Raw genomic sequence first — 16716 nt, 5'->3', positions numbered from 1 at the left:
TGAGTTATTATGCTAACAATTGCTAATTAGCAACAGTATTTGGAGAAATATGGCGTCATATCAATGGGGTAGCCTATAACACATGCGCAGTAAAATGTGGTCTGCATTTCTGGAAAGTCTAAAAGGGTGACATAGATGATTGATTCATTTCTCTAAGGCGTCCCCAGATGGCCTTGGGTCAGAATATATTTTATACAAAAAGTAAAAATATAGGTGGAGCTATTATTGAAAAGGTATTTAATAAAAGACAATAAAAAAATGCTTAAAATGTTGGGGTTTTTTTGTACATCGACCACCATGCGAGCATGGCCAAAAAGTTCTTGCCAGGCTGAGCACGCTCCTAGAGCACCAAAACGGACACCATCCCTCTATTTTTAGCACCCTTTGCTCTAGCCTATTTTTAGTTTGCATTTTGGAAAAAGTTGTCAGCAGTAAATAGAATAAAACGAAAATTTTCATTTTACGCAAACACATGTCTGTAAATGGCTAAACCACAAAAAATTATGATTTTGCAGTGGTCTCTTATTTTTTTCCAAAGCTCTTTACTCTATATTTGGTAACTGGAGTGTCTTGGAAAATCATAAATAGGAGTTCCAGTACAGCCTGGAAAACTGACACTTTTGCTATCTGATAAAAATTACATAAGTAGTATAATATAGGTTCCTTGTGGAACAATGCAAAATTACAAAAAAACAAAAAAAAAACCCTTTCAAAACACCATGGAATTAACTTCAAACTGCATATGTTGTTAATTGATTGATTTCTGCTCATAGTGTACTTGTGGCTGGTTTTCTCTTCAAACTGGTCTTAATGGTATTATCTACAGGATTCATTTTAAAAATAGAAACTCTTGCCTTAAATTGTCCTAATTTTCAATGGGATTCTGCTGCTGTTGTCATCTTCTACCTGCCGGTTCTCATTTAACTGTCTGGTATCAAAAAGTCAGACGTGCATGTGTGTGCCTCTAAAGAGCACATCATGTGTCGGGGAGGAGTTGAGCTGAGTTGGGGGTGTGTGAGGGGAGCATTTAGCTCACTTTTCCACTGTGTGAGTCTGTCATTCTCACCGCACGCAGCTGTGGAAATGAGATAAAACTGAGCCGCCACTTCAGGAAGCTCTCATTCACTCACTCGCCAGGAACCTCTGAAGCCAAAAGTAAAGAGGTTTGGTGACTCGTCATTGTGCTGGATGGCAGCTGTTTTCTGCGAGCAAAGCGAAGATCAACAGGTGGAGGGAAGGAAGATTTGACTTTTTTTTTGCAGTTTGTGGATTTTTGCTTTTTTTAACCAAGATTTTTAAGAAGACACTAAAACTCTGAAGACTTGCACACATTTGAACAGACTATGAATGTGCTGTCAAACCCAGTGATCAGGGCCCAGGAGCCATCTCTGCCACTCTGTGGCCCCGGGTCCGTCCAGGACTTACCCCACTGCCCTCCCGGGTTCAACCTGAGCTCCCGCCTGAATCCTGCTCCCATGCTCGGCCTCCAGAGCAGCCAGAGACCAACCAAACCCCAGAGGGAGCTGAGCCCAGAGGAGCAGCAGGAGCTCCGGAGGAAGATCAATAGCAGGGAGAGGAAACGCATGCAGGACTTGAACATCGCCATGGATGCTCTGAGGGAGGTCATGGTACCTTACGCCTCCTCGCCATCCTCCGCCTCCTCCTCTCAGTCCCACCAGCCCGGTGCTCCTCCAGGCCGCAGGCTCTCCAAGATCTCCACCCTGGTTCTGGCCAGGAACTACATCCTCCTGCTGGGCTCGTCTCTGCAGGAGATGCGGCGGCTGCTGGGGGAGGTCAGCGTCGGGATGGGCGTGAACACAGGACCCGTCCCCCGGCTGCTGCTGGCAGGAGGGTGGCCCCTAATCTCAGGCCCCAGTCAGCTCCTCCTCACCCAGGAGTCTCTCCTCACCTCAGCAGCATCCTCCTCATCTTCCTCCTCTGCTTCATCGTCCTCTGCTGTTAAATGTCCCCTGCTGTCCCCAGGGCCCATGGAGGCCTCGCTGACTCCTGTTCAGTGGAGCTCTGCAGGGGCCTCAGGAGGGCCCCTGTGTCCCTGTGGAGTCTGCAGACTGCCCAGATTTAGCCACTCCACTCCGGCTCCGAGATTCCCAAAGTGACACCATGAAGCTGAAGCTTAACGGACTTGATGACTGTTACATGTATGCAACATTTTTTATATGAATCGTTATTTTTCTAACATTTTTAACATGTTTATAATAACTTACTGCAATAACTCACTTATCGTTTAAGCTTTGTGAACCTAATGGATCTGTTCCGTCATAGATAAACCAGTTTCTTAATGAAGTCGAGCTAATAATCTCAATTGCATTGTATTTTTTTCTCTTATGTTACAGAGAAATAATTGGTTGATTCTTGTGTGCGAGTTGTTATGACTGTATGTGGTGTCTTTGATTGCATTATTGTAGCAATTTTAGGGGCCCATAAGGACAGGGCCAACATCAAGGACTATAAAAATGAATAAAAGTTATTTTTAAGAGCTGCAGTGGGGTCCTACATGAACTCATTATTAGATGGAAAAGTCGTTTTGTTGATTTCACATGAGAGATTTTTGTATTTGTGTTTTTGTTTGTGGTGGTCTCAGTCTGTTTGAAGTGCGCTGGGTTGTGTTATAGACTCTGTGGTAGACTCCTCTGCACACCTCTTCAGTCAGCAGTCAGTGAAAAACTCAATTTCTGTTACATTCTTGGCATATTTTGGCAGAAAACAAAGGAAATATGTTGTTCATGAATGTTTTATTGTTACATCCAGTGTAAATATTTTGTGACTGGACAGATATTATGTTCATTTTCTCATTATGTTGAAAAAAATGTGATGCAGGTGGAATAACGCTACATCAAAAACATTTTCTTCAAGAAAGTAAAAAGACTAGAGCACTTGAAGGGTCAAAGAAGTGTGGTGAAGGTGCTCTTGGGGGGCAGCTCTTATGGCAGAAAGTTCAAATGCTCTGAATCTGATGGCAAACATAGACAATGCTGCTGCTACATGCTGAGATAAAACTGGGTGATAACCAACACAGCAGCACAAACAGCCTTCTTCAGGGTGTAACTCTCAGCATACAGTTTTCCCTTTAATTAATGCAAGATTGCAAACACCTGAGCAAGAAGCCAGTAGACTCAAAAGTGACAAATTCACAATGTAAGAAACCTAATTGGCTTTACAGTGAGAGAAAAGAAAAACAAGCAAACATACAGACAACAACACAGACAAGGAGAAAATTGTAATAACAATAAAAGAAAATATAAAAATATGTGAATATTTTAAGCAATAGCACCAAACTCCAAGCATCAGAGCCACAACAAAAAAGTACTAAAATCAATTTCTTAATTTAGTTTGGGGGAAAAGGGAAAAATGAATATAGAAATTAATATTATCTCTTATTGTTATTACAATTGTTTCCTTGTCTGTGTTGTTGTCTGTATGTTTGCTTATAATAAATAAATAAAATAGATAATTAAAAATATATATAAATAAACCAGACAAATAGAGGTGACCATTCTTGGCCAATGCATGTTCAGTACATAGGTGAATTAATTTATAAATGACAGCTGCATATTATTCAAATGTCAAGGTTTCAAAATAGCTAAGGAAAGGGGACCATGTTTCATTAAACCTTTACCTTTATGTACACTATATCTGAAGACTCCAAATTTTACAAACCACTTTTTGAACACTGTGGAGCTTTCTGACATATGTTGCCCTCACTTTGCTTTTGTTTAAAAACAGCTTTTGACCCCTCTCTTGTCTCTTGTCAGCACTGTGTCGCCTGCTATCCCACAATACTTTGACAGGTGATTCAAACATAAAAAAAAAGTGGACGAATTTCTCGTTGCACTGTACCAAGCTCAGTGGGTCTTCCCCAACCACACTGACGAGAAGTTGAGCTGAAAAGCGTCTTCCACCCTCCACACCACCCCAAAATAGTGAAACAGTCCTCATGTCTCCCCCTATTCATCACCCCAACAAGCAAAAGATCAAAACCCACCCGTGTAATTACTGCTCGGCAGAAAGGAGGCCTTTTGATTATTAGCCCCCTCTCTCGCCTCCGTCCTCAAATTCTTGATGTTTCTCTGTGTTAAGGAGCCCGGATGGGTGATTTGGTGCTACTCATTACACTCACTCCACAATATGTTCAAACGCCCAGAAAATGTGTCCGGCTGAATGGGGTTCACTCCTGCAAACTCGCCACCCCTCTGGAAGAAAGCAGGCAGCCTCATTGGGAGCGAGAATAAGAGGCGCTGATAGGAGGGAGGATATTCTCAGCCGCAACCTGGCCCTTAGCACGGCCTGCATGAATAATAATAATGAAAATAATCATAATCATAATGCTGATAAAATACTCAAAATAATTGCTACCCCGGAATAAGAGGATTATGGAGGGTAGATATGTGAATGGTGGCGAGTGAAAGGACGGGAATCTATTAGCATCAGCGAGGACAAAAGAGGAGCTGGATGCCATTAAGTGAGATTAAGCTAAATAAGGCTTGATTTTCTTACAAGGAAAAAGGAGGAAGGAGAAGAGGGTGAGAGTGAAGGAGGGGAGGGAGCGAGGGAGAGCCCGATTCACAGATCAAAGTGAGATGGCCAAACTTCACGTCTTTCATTTACATATAGCTGTTTTATCTCTGGAGGGATTAGCTACCTTGCTATTTTCTGCTCCATTCTGCCACCTTTTGCCCACCATCCATTTCCTCCTGCTCTCAGGATGGTTCAGCCCTTCTTTTTTTTTTTTCTTTTTTTTTCGGCTCCTTAATTTCTCCCCCCTCTCGTTCTCTGCCCTTTCTCTCGGTTTCTCCAAGAGGCTCTCACTTTCTCGAGTTTGGTGGTTTCATTGTTGAAGCGACGCAGGGGTCTGGTCAGTCTTTGTGTTGGCACTTTAACTCATCTCCATTTCATCACTGTTGTTCAATGGGGCGAGGAGGGCTTGTAAGACAATGCACACGAACACACACACACACACACACACACACACACACACACACACACACACCGTTCACTGTGGATGACCAGGCAAGCAGACTACCCAGCTACTAATTTTTGGTTCTAAAAATGTTCTGATAATGGTAAAATGCAACCACTACAATGTTTTAGTAACGTTTTCTTTTAGTTCGCAGAATGTTATTCTTAAAGTTTGGGTAACAACATCAAACCTTGTAGTTCTTTTTATGAAAGGTCACGTATCTTTTTTGATTGTACTTCCTTTGCATCTCTCAGTTGAAGTTATTTGTGTATTGATCTTTTCAGTAACTTATGCATTTCTACTTTTTATAGTTTGAACCTTAACCTTTCCCTGCTCACAACAGATTCCTTTCAGCTAGCTATTACTGGTTAAACTTCACATAACAATGTGGCTAAAAAAAAAAGAAAAGAAAAGAAAAAAACGCAGCCAAATAACCAAAACTTAGTTCCCCAGAAGGAGACTTTCCTCCAGAGAAAGAAAGATGTTTCAGCAAATTCTACTAAAACGACGTATGTTCACTTTCATGCAAAGACCTCTGGCAGTTGTAGGAATTATGACTCTTGTCTCTCAGAAGAAAGTCAGGTGATAAAAAAAGGCGATTATAAACAACAAAAACACTAGATATTACTGCAGCAGGCTGCCACTGAAGTGGCACCATGTTTATATAATGTTTTGTGACACTATTATCGAGCCACAGTTAGTTAGTTAGTTAGTTAGTTAGTTAGATAGTTAGATAGTTAGATAGTTGCCTGGCTTTAACCATGCTGTAGTGTAGTGTTGCAACATATTTTAGGACGGTTTGTATGATATTCTACAAAAATGCACACACAAAAGTTTGTGTGATTGTGATGATGTTACGTCCCTGATGTACAGTTGCAAGATGAACATGCAGTTACGTAGGGTAGGTTTAGGCAATTTAAAAAAGAGAAAGGTTTAGGCAGTAATAGTTACAGTGGTTTGGCTTAGGGATAGAAACACAGTCCCCCGCTCTGACCTGTTCTGTTACTGCTCTGGACCACTTCGTTGTTTACTCCTGTCAACATCATGACCATGATCACGTTATTGCAGCCTTTCAAAACACAACAAACTCAAACGTACAACAAACAAACCATTTGTGAGAGCAGCTGGGTATTGGAACGAGAAATAAACATTGTTAATGAACATAACCTGATATTTGCAGAATCATCTAATATCTACCTTCTCGTCTGGCCATTGTATTCAATAAACTGAAGAGTCCTGATATTTAAGCAATATCACATGAGAGGGAGTGCTGTTGTGTTGAGTATCAGCATGTCAGTCATTGGCACAAGGCTGCAGGCAAAGTAAAAACACAGTACTTTAACTGTGATGTTATATTAGTTGATGGTAATAGGCATAGGAAAATTTCACTTGTTTGTTTATTTAATCATTTCTTTAGGTTCACCAACACAAATAGTTTCACAACTGGACTGTTGCTAAGCAACACCTAAATATTCCCGCCCACTAGGTTGCTGCATTTGGTAGGTCTGCACATTGCTGCAGGCCAGCCACTTCATATCATGTACATTTAGCTGAAGAGTCTGATGATTTGGTTGCATACATGTATATTGGTGAGTGAACGGCCTGATCAGACAGTAACGTTGAAACATCGGCTGCTGTCATATGAGCACACCTGTGGGTTTGTCTTGTAATAGCCAGGCATCTTTCTTTCACTTTGTTCTCTTCTGATGACCATTTATAATATAACTTTTTGCAAATATGTTTATCTTGTTTATGTTGTTATGGTGACCGTCGATGGGGGCTAATTAACAGATTGATTAAAGAACTTGTTTTTAATTAGTCTTTGTTGTCAGATTTAAGTCCTTGTAACTGCAGATTTTTACCAGTAAATCATCACCTGTACAGAAGCAGCAGGGTGGAGCTTTATTCTAACACTCGATGGCAAACTGCCATCAAAGAATTGTGTTTTTTTAGGCTTTTAAATATTTGTTAGTGCCCATGTTGCTAAAAACCAAACGTTGCTACACAAAAAACACTGTAACATATCTGTTTTGATTTTAGCTGAAGCATTTTGGTCGTCACTTTATACTCCAACATGTGTCTCTAATGTGGAGCGTACACATTAGGCGAGTTTCCATTACAGATTTGTACAAAACTTGAGCAATATTTTTTGAAATGTCAATGAAACACAATGGAGAGATGACTGCTTTTCTGCTGAGTGATGTTATGCGACTTGTCCTCTCTTGATTCCAAGAAGCATGGCGATGGATGCTCAAAACACGAGCAGCTTTATTTCTCTTGCAGCTTTCGCACAAGCCGTCATTATTTCCAATCGATGGTGACGCTGGCATGTTATGCGAGCAATAAGGAAAGGCAAGCCCCTCATACATGGGAGTGGCTGTGTATGAGGGATTTCTGGGAGGTGATAGTCCACGATTTCACAGAGGAATTGTGGATTTAAAACTTCTGGATGATCCACTGAACTTTTGAAGAGTAATGTGATAGTTCCTACCGACAAGCGCATAGCCATAGCATCATGTGACCTTTAAAAGCCAAAAAAGTGTTTCCATTGCAGTTTTGCAAAATATGGCTTTTTCAAAGCACCTGAAATAACACCTCATGCGAGTGTGAATTTTTTATTTTTTTTTAATTTGCCGTTTTTCCAGTAGGCATATTTATATTCGCAGTTTCAGTTTGCACAGTTTGAAGGTTAATGGAAACCCACCTATTGTCTTCCACTGTCCGCTCTCCTGCAGCCTCTCATCTCAGAGTGCTGTTTGCCTGCGGCCTTTGTCGTACTGTTTCATGGCACTTAACCAGTCAACGTGGGGAGTCCTTGGCTGAGGAAGTCCTGAGCCATAAATTTCATCTCCACAATGAGCAGAGCACAGGGGCTGGTCAGGACCCCCATTTACTTTCTAACCCAGCTTTTATTCATTCCCTCCCTAAATAACATCAGGCCCTCCTGTGCTGTCCCACCCCAAAATTCCCGATCCCCTCTGTCACCCCTTCTTTCTCAGACCGAGCCGATACAACGGGGTTACTGCCGAGCCCGCCGGCCCGCTCATTAAGCATCGTGTTCTCTCCCACCCATTCCTGCCCTCTGTCCTATTCACACCGTGCTCCTCATTACAACTTTACAGGCCGCCATCAACTGTCACCTCATTACCCCAATCTAGCGGCTAAAAGACGCACTGAGACGGTGTGTGGTCACAGGGGACGCATTGTCTTTACAAAATCTGAAATTATCTCTAAAGTTTTGCAAATGATTTGGGTTAGGGGTGGAATGAGGCTGATTTTAAGTTGAATAGGTTTGTTTTAAAATGTTAATGTTGTAGTAGTAAAAGAGAAACATACAGCAAAATACTGAGTCGCAACTCACACGATGGACATAATAATAGAAATCAAGCCTGTCCTCTATCACTGTTAACCCTGCCAGACCTGGATCAACATCACTTTTCTTGTGCTGCGCTCATATGTCTTTCATAAGTTTTTAAAATGTTGAACAAATTTGATTTGAATTCTTTTGAAAACATGACGAGTCTCTGTAGTCATTTTGCATCTCTTTGTAGTCATTTTGAGTCTCTCTGAGGTCATATTTTGTCTCTGTTAGTAATTTTGCACCTCTTGGTCGTTATGCTGTGTCTCTTTGTAGTCATTTTGTCTCATTGTGGTCATTTTGAGTCTCTTCCTGGTTCACACCTGTTAAATTTGACTGACATTTTGCAGGTAAAGACCAGTTGGGCCCCTGACACGTTGGGCTCCTGGGCTTGTGACTGGTAGGCTTGGTTATTAATCCATCCATGAACATTTGGTGTTAGAAAAACATTTTCTGTGGGCAGGTGATCAATACTTCAGTTATCTGATGTACTGCATGGGAGATGCTGGGAGAGGAGTGACCTGTAAACCTGATTTTCTCCAAGCCAGTTTTGGGTTTTGGGGGATTACAGACTGTCTATTTCAAAAGAAGTACTAAAGATGCAAATAATGTACTTCATTGCACTATTCTGTTGACAGCTTTGTAATTTTTATCAGAATTGTTGAAAAGGCATTCTTTAGTCTTATCTTTATATTAGAAAGTGTATCCAGTCATGTTTCAGTACACAGGGATTAGGGAGTGCTTGTTGTCTCCAAATCTAATTCCATTTCTGATAATGGAAACTCGATACCACAGAGCCGTGAGGATACCTGTAACGTGAAGAAAAGAGTAAAAACATAAAACTGTAGAGCAGTCTGTAAAATGGACAACAGTTATGTAAAGTCACACTGTCAAAATCTCAGTACGGTTTTGTTAAATGTGTGTGTGTGAGTGTGTGTCGCTGTGGTAATGAACCCCTGGCCCTCCGTTTGCCCTCTGAACCCTCGGTGGCCTTGGAAGCAGGAATTCCAGTTAACACATCACAGATCGGTTTTCTTTTCTTCTCGTTTTGTGTTTCTGTCGCTCCTCGCCAAACGTCGGCTGGGTGTCGACGGGGCCTGACAGCCACCGGCCCTCTCCCTCCTCTGTTTTCCTGTCTCCTTTCTTCCCTTCCTTTCTCTCGCTCCTCTGTTTGGGCTCCTCTTTCTTGCCTCCTTTTCTGCTTAATTGAGTTGTTTGGCAGGCGGGCTTGTCAGACAGCGCCGTCTATGTGGGGAGTCTGAGGGGCAGGGGGGCACCCGCCATTGTGCTCACAGAGACGGGTTAGTTTTTCACCGTTACTGCTGCATGAGTGAGCATGGCCCAGATTAGGACAAGGGGGAGTAAAATTTAGGAAATATCATGAACATCTATTTTGTCTAATATCTGTTTTTTTAAAGGAAATTTGCTTTTGTTTTAGTTTCATCTTGCTTTTTAGTTTCAAAGTTTGTTGTGGCTCATATAAAGTATTTCTGTGCAAATCTAAGTCGTTTTTTTTTTTCAACCCTGAAAAAACACAATTCATTCAGTTTACCATAATTAAAAAAAATTAACAAAGTGGGTACAAAGTATTCAGAAAAATAATAAAATAACAAGTAGAATTTGAATTTAAATGCTGTTTATTCAGAGACTTTGAATATATAAATCTGCATTCATCATTGAGATTTGGACTATTAGGAGACAAGTGAGTGTCCTCAGTTTTAAGTGCTCAGCAAACCCATAAATATCTTCTCCATACGAGGGTGCGGAGTGGTCTGAAGAAGGCAAACACTGACTGTGTGTGGAGTCATCAATCATCAGGACAGACGAGAGGCAGAGACATGCAGAGGAGGATTCTCATTTGACTGTTTTGTGTTTTTTTTGTTGTTTTTTTTTACGTTGAAGAGCATGTTACCGCAGTGATCAAGTAACCAGCTTGGTTTTAACATAATTTCAAAGATAAAATGAAATACAAAAGAAATCTGTTGTGAGAAGCTTGAGAATCTCAGCTCAGAGCATTTAATTGTCTATATAACCAATATTTAGGAGAAGTGAAATACATGTCATCAAACCAGTAGATTAATTAAATTTTGCAGTAGCTTGCTGGTAGTTCAACTACATTCATTTTCGCATACTAATTCAGGTAGTTGAGATGCTTTTTTTGGCCATTTTTGGGTGGTTAACTACTGAAACTACAAGCAAGTTTGGGCTATAAAAGGAAAATCATGATTTATTTTATTATTTTACCGTTGCTTCTTTTCTATAGTTTAACCCCCTTTGACTACAGTTACTCTGAAGGACTGATTATTGCTATTTATGAACAATTATTCAGAGAATTTGTTGCATTGGTGTGTTGCACTTGCTTGTACAAGTTTGGTAATCCTTTTTGGTGCAAAAACCCACGTGGGCTCTTGTTTCTGAAGGCAGGTGTCTGACTGATGGATATTAAATACAAAAACAAATTAGACTTTTCTTGCACTTCCTCATTAATAGCGGGGTATTTTATTTTTTTGTTTTATTTATGATCCATAAACAAGTAGCCACAAGTGCAATAAATTCAGCTGAGTGACACTTTTTGCTAGAACGTGACTTTTTTGTCTGATATATTATTATAATATCACATCACATGTAGCCTACATTGTCAGTCTGATCCTTTTCTATAACGCAGTTTGAACTAGTTTTTTCTAACTAACCAGTTAACTAAACTATTTCTCACTACAGTTACTTTACTGTAGATCAACTTGTGAAGTTATTGGTAGCTTTCAACATCCCCAACACCCCAACTTCATATAAAATCACGTCTGAATGGCTTTTAGAGCTGTTGGATTTGCCATTTTAAAGATTTTTTGTAGTTTTGCACGCTGTAACCAATTAGCATGGACTACATGACTGCTGACCATTTCCAAACTGCGTGCTGAAATGTTTCTGTTTTCATATGTGTTATTAATCGAGGTAGCTTTTTTCTTAACTTTATTTTATAATTAGAAGTAATTATTACAGCACAGGCCAAGCCTGTTTGATTAAATATGTATTGTTTGTTTCCACTGTGTGCCAATGAGAAAACCGAATGCCTGTCGGGTTTATTTCGCTGTATCATAACCACTCAAGCCAAATGTTATTTCTTAAATATTTAACTGTAAATGAAATGTAATACAGTACATTAAGTTGCCTGCTAAAAGCGTTATTATATGTCTTATTAAAATTAAGAACCTCATTCCACAACACTTTGGTGGTAGATTTTTGATAGTATAAAGCTAAAACTAAATATTTTCCCCCAAAAGCATAGATGATCATATGGTTTGTTTATAGAACTTTAATTTTTAAAAAAATCTCTTTGAATGAAACGAATCCAAGTTCTAGCAACTCTAGCAAGACTTTGATACCTATATTTTAAAATTAACAGCGCGGCTCTTATTGTTTTAATTGTGTTGTTATTCTTTAATCTTCTTGTTGCGAGTTGTGTTTGTATTTTCTGACTGTAGGAGAAACACACACTTGTCTCTCCTCAGGGTCCATGAACCTGTCCATCTGCTCACACACACACCATAAACAGACAGCCAAGGGCAGAGGGGAGAGTCTGTTTGTGTGTGTGTGTGTGTGTGTGTGTGTGTGTCTGTGTGTTATAAATATGAGGTTTTTGAAGGGTTGGGTGTGTAGTCAGTTTACATGGTACAAGGTCTGGACCAGAGCCACTAGACTTCAGCTCCCTCCCAGAGGCTGCCCCGACTCTACTTACTTTTAAATCATCTCTCACACACACACGCACACACGCACGCACGCACGCACTGCTTCTCTGACAGCTACATCCCCGAAACACACACACACAGACACACTTGTGCCATCACACAGCCGTTCTCTTTCTGCTGACCAGCAGAAAACCCTGGACGCCTCAACCCAAGGACAGTGTGTGTGTGTGTGTGTGTGTGTGTGTGTGTGTGTGGTGTGTGTGTGTGTGTGTGTGTGTGTGTGTGTGTGTGTGTGTGTGTGTGTGTGCAGGGCTTGCTTGGGCCCGCAGCTCTCTCCTCCTCTCCTCCAGCCTGCTGGAATGCCAAAACCAGCCGGCAGGGTCAACACAGGAGTCAAAACACTTCAGAGGAACGAGGCGAGGCCAAGCGGCGCTGTGCATTTTTATCACACAGGTACATGATTTTGACCCATTGAACAATAAACCGAAATGACTTTACTTTGAAGCCCGGAACAAAAGCCCCACCGTAAGTTAAAAGGTGGAGAACGTGTGTTGGCTGTGCTGCCTTAGAGGTCAGAAATGAGGGGAAAACTCACCTGGATGCTCTTGAACACTGATAAACAGTGTGTTTGTCTTATAACTGGAGTTTAACAGAAATTTCGCAACGATAGTCAACAGTCATACAACTCCTTTACAGATTGGTGTATCAGCACTGATTCAGTCATTGACATATGCAGGCACAGCTTACAGCTGTACACTATTGACAATAACGCTCAGAACAGCTCAAACAAATCGGTGCAGCAAACCGAGGCCCCTTTCACACATTCACTGCAATACTTCTTATCTAGAAACTACCCGGAGGCTGCGGTGTAGTGGACTTCAAACAAGCAGTATGGAGTCATTTTGTGGTTTTATTTATTTTTTTTACATTTGAATCCTGGCCTAAATTTGCTTCTATTGTTTGGGAGACGAGTGCAACGCCTTTTCCACGTGAATCTTCAGCAGCAGTGTGGACAATAAAAGTGAGTAGATAATGACTGAATTTTCATTTTTGGGTGAACTATACATAGATAGATAGATGTATGATAGACAGACAGATAGATAAATAGATAGACAGACAGATAGATAGATAGATAGATAAATAGACAGACAGACAGACAGATAGATAGATAGATAGATTAATAGAAATGGATGATAATCTGTACTCAGTTAATAGATCCAAACAAGCAAGAAGAAACTGCATCTTACATGTTTAAAAAGGAGTAGGAGGAAGTATCACTTCAAATACATCAGAATAGCATCTATAACAGCAAAACATTGGAACTGTGACGGTTTTTAATTACTTTGTTTATTCATTTATACACGTAGTTTGTTTGTATATTGTGCTCTAACTCTGCTGTCATTTCAGACCCGGCCCCAGTCTGCCTGCCCTCATCAGCAGATTCACTCCACCTGCTGATCATCACTCACCTGCTCTTCATTCCTCGTTGGTTCCCTACGTACTGGCCTACTTTCACCGGCTCTCTGCCAGGCGGTCTTTGTGCCCTGCGCCTCAACTTTTCAGCATTTAAACTTTGCCTTGTGATTTATTTGATATAGATTTTGACCCTGCATAACTTTTGGATTCTGCCTCAGCCAGCCCCTTTTGTTAATTTGTTGATTGACTGGATCATTTTGTTTTCTTGTTTTGTTTTTTGGCTCAGTGAAGACTTTTTGTTTTGTTCATCTGCCTTCTGAGTCCTGCTGAACTGTGACAGAAACCAAAATCAATTCATTTAACACTCACCTGCACAGTTCACCTTTCACACATAATTTGCTCTTTTAGTGAAAGCACAGAGTTATTTGAAAATTTTGAAATTTTTCTAATGATTCTCTCTCTTTTTAGCTATTTTTTAAAGATAATTTTCTTGTCACCTTTTACAATTTTTTTGTGAGACATTTCATGCAAAGTTGCTTATTACCTTTCCCCCCATTTTCGTAAGAAATCAAACCAATTTTCCCAATGTTTTAAAGGTTTAAATGCATGGGAAAGGTGCAAGAAAACAGATGGCGACCCAGGTTTAAAAGGGTTAAAGAGAAAAAGGTTAATACTACTTGAAAGATTTTAAAGATTGGTTGGATATTTCTTAGACATTTAGGCTATGATTCTGAATCAGAGTGAAAATTCGAAACTCAGTGTAAAGGCAGAAACTAATGGGTACTCAAGGATTGCAGTGTGTGTGTTTGCATATATAAGTGTGTGTGTGTGTGTGTGTGTGTGTGTGTGTGTGTGTGTGTGTGTGTGTGTGTGTGTTGGGCGGTGTACCCACCATCCTGAGTCCTCTGTTGGGAAGGGCATGGTCCATTCCTCCTGTGTGCAGGTGTCATGGCTGGACCTCTTCATTTGCATACATTTGCATGCTGTCAAACGGAGCTGCTGCTGACAGCTTCCAGAGCCGACTGTCTTCCTGGACCCCGGCCCAATCCTGTCGGCATGGTTACACGGCACGGTAAAGCGCGGCGCGGCAGGCTCGCGGCCAGGCTGATCAGCCTCGGCGAGAGCTTCAGGGAGACGTCTATCAGCGGACATGCATCAACTCACACCAACGACCTCCAAATGTCACCGAGCGAGGGCATGAAAAATAGGAGAACGTGTATGTTGGTACACAGCGATGCAGAGACACTTTGGACCCATTTCAACTAAATGGTACCAGAATCTTTACTATACTACAATCTTTGTAACTCATCATTTGCGTTTCCACCAAGACCCATAAAGATCACAGAAATAAGACATAGTACTGTGGTTTTGGTTGACTGTTAAAAAACATGCGTGTCTCCAACTCAGTGCAAGCTTAAAATGTGATCTTTAACCTTAACAAAGCGCTGTCAGTGACCAAACATAGTCAGAAACAAGTTTAAAAATGTTGTGGTTGTGGACTACATCTGAGTGCACAATTGGATTGATCATAACATTGTTTGTATTGGGGATTACTCCCTTAACTTTATATCAATACAATACAAATCCATTCAGATTTGTGCAAAAATTAAGCATTATTTTTCAAAATGTTGATAAAACACAATTGCGAGATGACTGCGCTTCCACTGAGCGATGTTACGTGACTTTCCAAAACATCAGCAGGTTTATTTCTGTTGCAACCACCGCACTAGCCATCATTATTTCCAATCGAAGGCAACGTAGGAGTGTTATGTGAGCGATAACTGAAAGGCAAGCCCCCCGTATACGTGAGAGTGGCCACATATGAGGGATTTCCGGGAGGTGATAGTCCACGATTTCACAGAGGAATTGTGGATTCAAAACTTCCCGATGATGCACTCAACTTATGAAGAGTCAATGTGATACAGTCACAGCTCTTGTAGCTCCTGCTACATCATGCACGAGGAAGCCAGTTCCTACTGACAAGCGCAAAGCCATAGCATCGTGTGACCTTTAAAAGCTAAAAGTAGCTTTTTTGAATTGCCTGAAATATCATCTCACACACGCGTAAAAACTTTTTTTGCAATAAATAAAGTTTTTTTTAATTGGCATGTTTCTAGTAGGTTTATTTTATATTTGCAGTTTCAATTTGCACCATTTGAGGGTTAATGGAAACCCACCTACTGATACACAACCCTTTGTATGTAGAGAGAGACAGTTTGGGATATAAATTTTCGCAATTTAATCTTTAGTTTAGTTCAGAACACTTGAACCAAGCCTTCATCAGAAATGTTTAGTAATAGACCTTATATTACCGATACTGCGTCAAAATGCACAAGAACAGAAGTAATACTTTCCAAGCTACCTTGATATAAACCATGATATAAAAAGAAATTAAAAAAAAATAATGGAGGAAATACTGTTCTGTTGCATATCTGTTCCTTATCCACGATGCATTTGCGTATCTTTCTCATTGTACCCTAATCAATGTTTTCCGCTGAAACACATAAAAAATTAGGCAAAAAAATCCTAAAACATCTTTGTGAAGACATTCATTCGAAAAGGAGCTGCAGAATTTGCTACCTATTTTAATCTTTCGTCAGAGCTTTCTCTCCTGCGTCCACCCACTCCAACCTTATAAATTAAAAAAAAAAAAAGCTGAAGGTGAGTCTGCTGTCCAGCCTCCCTTTCAAAAATAAACTGCCCTTTACCCCCCTCCTCCCTCTCCCTTCTGTCTCCATCCATTCTGCTTTTGGCAGTCGTGCCGGGACCTTTCAGAATGACTTGTTTGGCCCCTGATTTCTGGACATTAGGCGCCAAGAGACACAGAAGCCAAAGAGTCAAAACGGGCTTTCTCCTCAGTTCCTCCAGCCCTCTCATCTCTGCCTCCTCGGCGGGTGTTTGTCATCCCCCGCTGAGCCAAACAGACGTGTGTTTACCAGTTTACTGTAGCTGGCCGGGGAGGCTTGTCGGTGTGCAGGCCAGCGCTTTGTCTCTCACACTGTGAAACACAACAGCAGTTAGACTTCTCCCTGACAGCATGCTAATCGTCTGATTTAACTCTCCCATGTTTAATCATGAGGGGAAACGAAGGGAGAGAGAGATTATGATAATTGCTTCAAAGTTCTTTTGTGTTGGATCCCATCTGTACACTTTTAGAAAGAGGTGTCACTTTCAACATGTCTGTTTCTTTTTCAAACAAACATACATGAGACCAGAAAGGTTTTTTCACTCGTATGTTTTCCTCTGAGCTTTGAATGACGTGTTTGTCTGTGTGTGAGCCT

General features: G+C 40.8%; 1 protein-coding gene across 1 annotated transcript; it reads left to right on the top strand.

Annotated features, from left to right (window-relative positions):
• Positions 1–1155: 1155 nt before the first annotated feature.
• On the top strand, positions 1156–2500 carry olig1 (oligodendrocyte transcription factor 1). The gene has a single exon (XM_042495290.1). The coding sequence runs from the start codon at positions 1344–1346 to the stop codon at positions 2115–2117; it is 774 nt and encodes a 257-aa protein (XP_042351224.1). The 5' UTR covers positions 1156–1343; the 3' UTR covers positions 2118–2500.
• The last annotated feature ends 14216 nt before the right edge of the window (positions 2501–16716 follow it).

The sequence above is a fragment of the Plectropomus leopardus genome, chromosome 10, assembly GCF_008729295.1.
Source record: "Plectropomus leopardus isolate mb chromosome 10, YSFRI_Pleo_2.0, whole genome shotgun sequence".
NCBI lineage: Eukaryota > Metazoa > Chordata > Actinopteri > Perciformes > Serranidae > Plectropomus > Plectropomus leopardus.
Note: the sequence above shows the minus strand (reverse complement) of the source record. Positions and strands in the feature narration are given on the sequence as shown.